The following is an 8,924-nucleotide window of genomic DNA, read 5'->3' on the forward strand; positions in this document are numbered from 1 at the left end:
GGCTCGGGGTGCAGCCGGCCAGTGCTAGTGGTGTCGTCCCTACAATGGGAGCCGCATTCCACGTACCAGACGACTAATTGGAAAAAAAATGCTTTTCCGGCCGCTTCCTCGTCTTTTCTACGGAAAATGCAACGAACGCTGTGCTTTTCTGGTGTCTTGAGTTTATTTTTTTACGAAGTGCGGCTGCTGCTGCTGGAGAGTGTGGGTGGTATAGGGAGAGGAGGGGACGGCTGCTCTTCTGGAAGGATTTCGAATATTATTGCTACTCATAAATCGCGCGGGGATACTCGCAATAAAATGAACATTTGCTGACCGCATTCGGGGCGGAGGGTGGCCGAGCCGGGCCGTGCCGGGCCTGCCTGCAACACGCCCCCGGCCACTTGACCGGGGCCCGGCGGGGGCCCCCGTCTGGGGCGGGGCCGGCGGGGCCGGCAGGCACTGCGGAGCCCCATGCACTGACCACCCCGCCACGCGGATGGACCCGTCGCTATGGCGGCGTTTGCACTCGAGAGGAAGGGGGTTTCACGTGGCGACTTCACTAGAAATCGAGCTACAAATACAATAGTGTAGCAATTTTTATGTTTTGCCTTCATTTCCCTTTTTGTTTATTCCCATTTAAAAAAAATTCTTGATTTTTCTTTTTTGATTTTCTTGTGAGTTCTTTCTGATTTTAAAAATTGATTTTCCTTGATTTTTTTTTGTTAATTTTTGCGTTTTCGTATGGTGCACACTGATTCTGTGGAGTGCAGTTAGTTCCCCTCTGGTTTCTCACTCACTTTCCCCTGCTGTCCGCGTCCTCCTCCTCGCGGCGCTGCATGCTGCCGGGGCTGCTAACTGCAGTCCAAACACCCTCTGCGCCGCTCTGCGCGCGAGGGCAGGGCCGCGATGGGCCCGGCAGGTGGCTCTGACCAAGAGCGTGCGACAAGGCGGGGAACAACACGCCTCTAATGTGCTGTAAAATAGCGTGTTTGCACTGATAAACTAAGTGTTCAATTGCTCAACACTTGTAAGTGTGCAACTGCAAGTTGAGTACTTGCAAGGGTTCAACTCGGTGGGTGTGCACTCTCAAGAGTGCAACTCCTCGGTTTAGCACTTCGACCGATCCCTTGTTCAATCTGTCTATGGGTACGCCGTGGATGTACTGCACAATGCAGCGAGACACGTGGCGCCTAGTCTTTGCTTTGAACGAGCCGGCCGAGCTGAAGCAGAAAGCGCTCGTTGGACAGACTCAGCTTACTCCCTCTCCCTTCCGTCGCTCCTCCCCAGAAGTTGGCCTCTCTAATTTTACTTGAACATTTGTCCACAACTAAATTGCACTACTCGTTACCGGTTCCTTCGGGTTCTATCCGATGCAGACATTTAGTCCCTCAGTATTTAGTCCCTTGTACACTTGCAAGTGCACACCTACCGAGTTGGACACTTGCAAGTTTACGACTGCGGAGTTGAACACTTGCAAGTTTACGACTGCGGAGTTGAACACTTGCAAGTATTTAACTTGCAGTTGCACACTTACAAGTGTTGAGCAGTTGGGCACTTTAGTTCATCAGTGTGAAAGTAAATACAATGAGTGCGAGCGCCTGCTGTGTGCCGTCCCGTCAAGCACCGGGGCTGAGCGGGCTGCCTACCCAGCCGCGCGAAGGGGTCGGCGGGTTGCCTACCCGCCAGGCGGCCGCCGGCTCCGCAGTTGTGAGCTCGGTGCTGGCCCCACACTCTTGAAACTGTAACGTGTCAGTCCCTGTGGCCACGACGTGCTCTTCACTTCCGTGTCGTGCCATTGCAAATGAACTCTTTACTGATCTCGAAAGCCATTTGTCCGGAACTGTGTTCTCTAAACACTGTAAAAAAAGTTGTACTCTATGGTTTACAGGAAAATTTCGTTTGACACGCGTAAAATTGCATTCCAAAATTGCACTCTCTATCGACTTGAAATTCATCGACGAGCAAGTTTAGGGTGTCATACGTTTACAACATATTTTGTAATGATAATTACAAAATATATATCGTAAATTTCCGACGAAATTTTCCACGGCTGCAACAAACAAACTCTCGCTAGTTTTCTGACGTCACTTTCTTTATCTTTTACAGGAACGTCTTGGGGTGCGTTGGCTCATTTTGTACAATGCCCTATCAATGTGGTGTTTGCTCGAAAGAGATTTCTACTCAAGCCAGACACGTAGCTCACATGAAAGTGCACGCTAGAGGTGTGCTTTTTGATTGCACTCTCTGCCTCAAGAAATTTTCAAGCAGTCCTTCTCTGCGACGTCATCTCCGAACGCATACGGGAGAAACGCCTGATGAGTGTAGCGTGTGCAACAAAAAGTTTGCGCAAAGTGGGGGTTTGCGTGCTCATCTCCGAACGCATACTGGAGAAAAGCCTTTTGAGTGTACAGTGTGCAACATGAAATTCTCGGAAAGTAAAACTTTGCGTGATCATCTTCGAACGCACACAGGCGAAAAGCCATTTGATTGTAGTGCGTGTTGCAAGAAGTTTGCGCAAAGTTCGCATTTGCGAGCTCATCTCCGAACGCACACAGGAGAAAAGCCATTTGAGTGTAGCGAGTGCAACAAGAAGTTTGCGCAAAGTGGGGATTTGCGTGCTCATCTCCGAACTCACACAGGAGAAAAGCCCTATGAGTGTTCAGTGTGCAACAAGAAATTTTCGACAAGTGGGAATTTGCGTGCTCATCTCCGAACGCACACAGGCGAGAAGCCCTTTGAGTGTACAGTGTGCAACATGAAATTTGCGCAAAGTGGTAGTTTGCGTGCTCATCTCCAAACGCACACAGGCGAAAAACCATTTGATTGTAGTGCGTGTTCCAAGAAGTTTGCGCGAAGTGGGCATTTGCGTGCTCATCTCCGAACTCACACAGGAGAAAAGCCCTATGAGTGTTCAGTGTGCAACAAGAAATTTTCGACAAGTGGGGATTTGCGTGTGCATCTCCGAACGCACAAATGCGAGAAGCCCTTTGAGTGCACAGTGTGCAACATGAAATTTACGCAAAGTGGTAGTTTGCGTGCTCATCTCCGAACGCACACACGAGAAAAGCCTTACGAGTGTAGTGTGTGTAACAAGAAGTTTGCACATAGTTCCGGACTGAAATACCATGTTCAAACGCACACAGCAGAGAAGCCCTTTGAGTGCACTGTGTGCCACAAGACGTTTTCACATCGTCAACTTTTGCGTAGTCATGCCAAAACACACAAGACCTAGCATATCAGATGTTTTCTGCCTAACATAGTGTCTGTTTTAAAGTCCTAGGACGATACTCTCTTGTTGTGAGTGCCATAAGTGTGTTGAGGTTATTGGTTTGTATCTACGTATCTATTCTGTTTAGCCAAAGTGTGAGTGTACTGTAAGTCATGTAATATTGTTTCTTTTTTAGCTTTTAATGTTTCATTTCATTTGTTTTTATTGTATTGTGCAGAGTTTGGTATTGTCAATAAAGGTCACCTTTTATACGGGGTATTTTTATTTTTCTTGTCTGTGGACCTTCCCTGACACTGAGTGGTTGCGCGCCAACGAGTCGCGCCCGAATCTGTCGGAACCTAAAAACCTTCAAACTCTATCGCTCTTCTCGTGGGTCACCGGTTCCTTCGGATGCAATACGATGGAGACTCTCAACGACGTGCTCTTTACCTCTGTGGGAGGCCGTTGCAAAGGGACTCAGTCACTGGTAACAAAGGTGTGACATCACACCTTTTAAAGGCATTTAAGTTCTAATAGCGTTAACGTTTTAGTTTTTTTGAAATATTTTTTGCTGTCGCAAACCAAGGTTTGTAGGACTTATATTTTCGCATTCAGCTCAGAATTCCGCTTTAAACGAGCCTATGTCATATATGTCTGACGAACGGTGAAAGAAGTAATGAGGTATTTTCCGAATTAGAAGAACAAGAGAAATATCGTCTGCTCCCGGACCATCACAACGCCTCAACCAATCAGAGACGGCCTTTCTGGAGCCGGCCACGAGAGAGGCCGAGAGAGGTTCTCTCTGATTGGTCGAGGCTTTGTGATGGTCCGGGAGCAGACGATATTCCTCTTGTTCTTTTAATTCGGAAAACACCTCATTGACTCTCAGGAATCCACTAAATTTCTTTCATTTGGGATCTGAACCCTTTTACATGTCGGCTTGATCGAAGCGGAATTTTAAGCTGAATATACGAAAATATGAGTCCTACAAACCTTGGTTTGCTTCATTAGAAAATATTTTGGTAAAACTAAATCGTTAACGCCTTTTATGACTTTAACATTTCTGGAAAGGTGTTCAGTCTAGTCACACCTTCACTGTAAAAAAAGCTTTACTGAATTTTCAGTACTTTTAGTCTGAAGTTTTTTTACAGACCAGTAGTCTGAAAATTCAGACTGCGCCCGGGTCTGGAATTTCAGTAGTGCCTTACCATACCACTAAGTCTGAAAATTCAGACAGCCGGTATGAAAATAGTTTTGAAAATGTTAAAAATGAACTCATAGCGAGCGACGTAACAGCTGTGGGGGTAGAGGGCTAAGTCCAGGTGAGGAATTATCTGTCCATTCGGTACTGCCCTTGGTTGGGATCGAACCGCCAACCTTCAGATTCAGAAGCCGCATCCTTAACCATTCGGCTGCCGGCTACCTGCGTGGGGAGCAGCGTCGGCTACTCGTGTGCTTCGTCGGCCTGTCCGGTGGACTTTCCACTCAATTCATACCGGTTACTCTGAATTGTAGATTCAGTGTATAGTCTGAAAATATACTTTAAAATATTCAGACAAGTTGCTAGGAAACCTAATTCAGAGTAAAGAGTATGGATTTTCAGTCTAAACTTAAAAAATTCTGAGTAATGGTCTGAAAACAAGATTTAGAGTGTCGATTCTGAAAAACATCTACTGAATTTTCAGAATTTTTTTTACAGTGTTTGTTTTACCGGTGTTACCACGGATTGCAGCAGCACAACTTTTATTCATATTTATGCCCTACATCGTTATGCACGAAATAGTGCATAGCGCATAAAGTTAAAGTTACGTAAAATTCTGCAAGTTAATGCTCAGCAAAACGCATAAGGGTTTAGTGTGTAACGCCATGTGGCTTTCACTGGCAACAATTTTGCTTTCACAGCAACAATAATAAGGTTGTTGACTTCCAGCCCGCCTTAACCTATTATCGTCTACCATAACCGACCAACGACAGTTGTTGTTGACAGTTGGCACAGGTACATTGTAAAAAATAGTAGGTAGGTTTACAGGAAAATTTTCCTTGACGCAAGGAGTAAAATTACAATGTGGAATCGTAAAAACATGCAGTACGTATCGACTTCAAATCCATTGGCGAGTAAAAAATGTGCTCTCGTAAATTTACAACTTAAATTGTAATTAAAGTTTACATTTTTTAGCCCGCCCTTCTGCTTTGAAAAAGCTATCCAGCGGGCTTATGCAAACGACCTCGTGTCTGTCTGTCTGTCTGTGTGTCTGTCTGTCTGTTCCACTAGAAGGAGATGTGCTAGAGACTTGAAATTTTCAGGGTATCTTAAGGTCCACTTCTAGAGAACGAAACGCCTACGGCAAATCCTGGCAACCACCCCTAAGGGTGTGAATGGGGGTATCCAAGGTTCAAAAATTCTTCCAAACAGTAATTTTTTTTTTATGTTCCCTAAGGGGTAACTCGTCAAAGTAGAGCCCTTTGGGCGAAAATTTCGTCTGTTTTGCTCTGTCTCTAACAGTTTAGGCGCTAGAGGGTCTTTTTTTGACAAAAATAAGCTAAAAATTGCCATAGTGAACAATAAGTTGTAGTAAAAGGCCGAAAAACCGCAAAATAGAAAGGAAACTCTTCCCTCACCCCCTAAAAACGTTTTCAAAGCAGAAGGGTGGGTTGTAGTCACGGTGCTTCACCGTTACATCCCTTTATCGAGTCTTTGGGGCAAACTCAAAGACGACGGGTTTAAGCGGGCCGAAGGCCCGCTACATCATTCGATCATGTTCCTCAGCAAATCGCGTGACAGAACCGGCAGGCCAAGCAGGCCCGGCCCCTGCCTAACGGAGTTGCTGGCGGAGCCAAGCGGAGCTGGCAACTTCGTTTGGCGGAAGGGCGGGCCTGCTTGTTTTTTAAATTTACGACGATATTTTTTACAGTGTACATGCGTTTGTTTGGTTCGTAACTGCCCCGCCGTTCGGTGGTCACCGGGCGCCGGGCGGCCCCTCCGGCCGGACAGGTTTGCCAACAGACATGCTGCCGCCGCGCCGTCCTGCCGCTGCCCCTCCCTCCCCCACCGGCCATGCTTCTTCCGCGACGCCCTTCGGCCACTCCTCCTACTGCGTTATTTATCGTGAACGTAACGTCGGTCAGTCCATATTTCAAATGATGAGCGAACTGAGCGAAATGGGGCCCGACCGGGCCCGGGTCCCGCCGCTGAGCCCCCGCCCCCCTCTTCCCTCCTTTCCTCCCCTCTCTTCTCCTCGGTTACAAGCTGCCCCTCTCCCCCCTCACTCTCGACGCGCTGCCAACACCCATTCCCCCCTTCAGCCCATCATTTTTACCCTTCTCCATTCATTCATCTTGTCTCTTTTTAATTTATTTTCATTTGTGTGTCTCTTTTCATCGGTCGGCCGAAATGATAATTGTCGGTCGTATCGCCGCGCTGACGGCTGCCCGTGTCGCCAAGTCTGCTCGGCTTGCTTGGCGTGGTGCGCCCCCCCCCCCACTGCCGGGTTCTTTTGCCGACGCCGCCGCCGTGACTTTTTCCTTCACGGTGCTAATCGAACCGTGATGACAATGATACGGCCATGAGCAGGACTTTAATGCCCCTCTGTCTGGGCAGCACGCGCCGACACGCTCCTCTCTCTCTCCCCTCTCTCTCTCTCTCCTCTCTCTCTCTCCTCTCTCTCTCTCTCTCTCTCTTTCTCTCTCTCTCTCCTTCTCTCTCTCTCCTTCTCTCTCTCTCCTGTCTGCCTCTCTCCCTCTCTCAATCTGACTTCTCCCCTTCCGGGGCAGCCGTTTGTGTGTCCGGGTGAAGCGCAGGTGCGCGAGACCCGCGAAGCATATTTCAAACCGGGCATGATATTTTCCCGCCCTTTGCACGCGCCTTGTGAAGAATGAGAAGCCGAGGGTGGCGTTAGGGGGAGATGTATGCCGCCGGGGTGGACTGCCTCCCCCGCACATTCTGCGGCCAGGAAACAGTTTATGATTGGCGAGTCGTCTCGCGCCCGGTACGGAGCCCCGGAAACATTCTGGAGCAACAACTGCCGGCCGACCCCAGGCGCCGGCGGCTCCGGACCAGAGCCCGCCTGCTGTAAAGCATCCCCCACAAAGAAATCGAGTTGCGAACCTCATTCCGCCGCCTTGTCTGAATGCGAGGGCCACGCGTGCGGGCGGGGCCGCTCCGCTAACTCGATTGTGTTGTTGTCGTCTGCCTGTGATGTGACCCGGGCCCGGCAGGCTCGGCAGACGTGCAATATCGCGCGGATATCAAAGGGACCTTTGCGTCGCACGGCCAATGCGGTTAGGGAAATCTAAACGATCTGCCCTCCCTCCCTCCGTCCCTTACGCCCCTGCCGCTCGCTCTCTTAGGCCCTGGCGCTGGGCGTCTGAGGTTTAAGGACCACGCCGCCGGCAGACTGACCCGCGGGCCACGTCCAGGCTGGGGTGTCCTGTGTCTTGTGTGATCATTGGGGAAACGTTATTTTCTGCCACATTTTAAGTCCAAAGGGAGGTAACGGTACACGCGTGTTTTGCGTGCATTTATTGGAGCGTTTTGACTGTGGAGGTGACTGTACTAGTTTATACTGTTATGGGCGCACCCCTCTGACGCTGCAGGTTGGGGTCCTGGAGTTTGGAGAAGGTCATGGAGGGTGGTCCTATGGAGGGTGGTCCTATGGAGGGTGTTCCTGGAGGGTGGTCCTGGAGGGTGGTCCTGGAGGGTGGTCCTGGAGGGGTGCCCTGAAGGGGTGTCCTGGAGGGGTGCCCTGGAGGGGTGCCCTGGAGGGGTGCCCTGGAGGGGTGCCCTGGTGGGGTGCCCTGGTGGGGTGCCCTGGAGGGGTAGGTGCCCTGGAGGGGTAGGTGCCCTGGAGGGGTGCCCTGGAGGGGTGCCCTGGAGGGGTGCCCTGGAGGGGTGCCCTGGTGGGGTGCCCTGGTGGGGTGCCCTGGGGTGCCCTGGAGGGGTGCCCTGGAGGGGTGCCCTGGAGGGGTGCCCTGGAGGGGTGCCCTGGAGGGGTGCCCTGGAGGGGTGCCCTCCGCTCTGTCGCCACTTGCTCCGCGCCATTTGACTTCACCAGCCCTGGGAATCACATTACCAGCCAATCTCTGGCGGCACACGCGGGCTCGGCACCTCCACCCCACCCTGATCGTCATCACATTATCCACGTCGTCGTCCTTGCCTGCAGTCGTCTCTCCCTCCCTTCATTTCCCTCTGCGTCGCGTCACATCACCGTCGCCCTTGTCACCAAGCAATAGATTTCAACCACCCTCCAACGATAAAATCGTTAATTTTTCAACCGAAAATTTCAATTTTTGGATAGACTTTTTTCTGAAAATTTTCTAAACTATGTTAGTTTATGTTAATTATAGAAAAGTGCATTTTCCTAGCTTTTACTCAAACAATTTCCGACTATTTACATCTGAAAGTCTCACCGCGCTCCCCGTCCCCAGACGATCGTGCTCTTCTCATCATTGACTTTTCTCTTATTTTGTGAAAATGCGGCGCAAGCAATAAAAAGTCGTCTTATTTCGTCCTCATCATTAGGCTTTGCGCTTGCGGTCGGTCGGCGCGATGTGCGAGGTACTCCCGACACGCCGCCACCAGGGCCGCCAGCAGGACCGTCCTGGACGGCATTCCGCTGTGGCTGGGCCTCGGGCCGGGCCTACCGATAGTAGCGCGCCGCGCTCCGGACGCGGGCGACATACTAATAGGCGGTGTCCCCAACGGTATCGAAATAAAAAAAATATACCAAAGTGCGGCGAC

At 50.3% G+C, this 8,924-nt stretch overlaps 1 protein-coding gene across 1 annotated transcript in view; it reads left to right on the forward strand.

The window, feature by feature from the left end:
* LOC113203298 (gastrula zinc finger protein XlCGF57.1-like) overlaps positions 1–3,459 on the forward strand; it is a 10,554-nt gene extending 7,095 nt beyond the window's left edge. Inside the window, exon 3 of the mRNA XM_026417910.2 lies at positions 2,086–3,459. Within this exon, the coding sequence (XP_026273695.2) occupies positions 2,086–3,211 (1,126 nt within the window). The 3' untranslated portion in view covers positions 3,212–3,459. The remainder of the gene's footprint in view (positions 1–2,085) is intronic.
* The last annotated feature ends 5,465 nt before the right edge of the window (positions 3,460–8,924 follow it).

The sequence above is a fragment of the Frankliniella occidentalis genome, unplaced genomic scaffold (assembly GCF_000697945.3).
Source record: "Frankliniella occidentalis isolate FOCC.00 unplaced genomic scaffold, Focc_3.1 Scaffold41, whole genome shotgun sequence".
In the NCBI taxonomy this organism is placed as follows: Eukaryota; Metazoa; Arthropoda; class Insecta; order Thysanoptera; family Thripidae; genus Frankliniella; species Frankliniella occidentalis.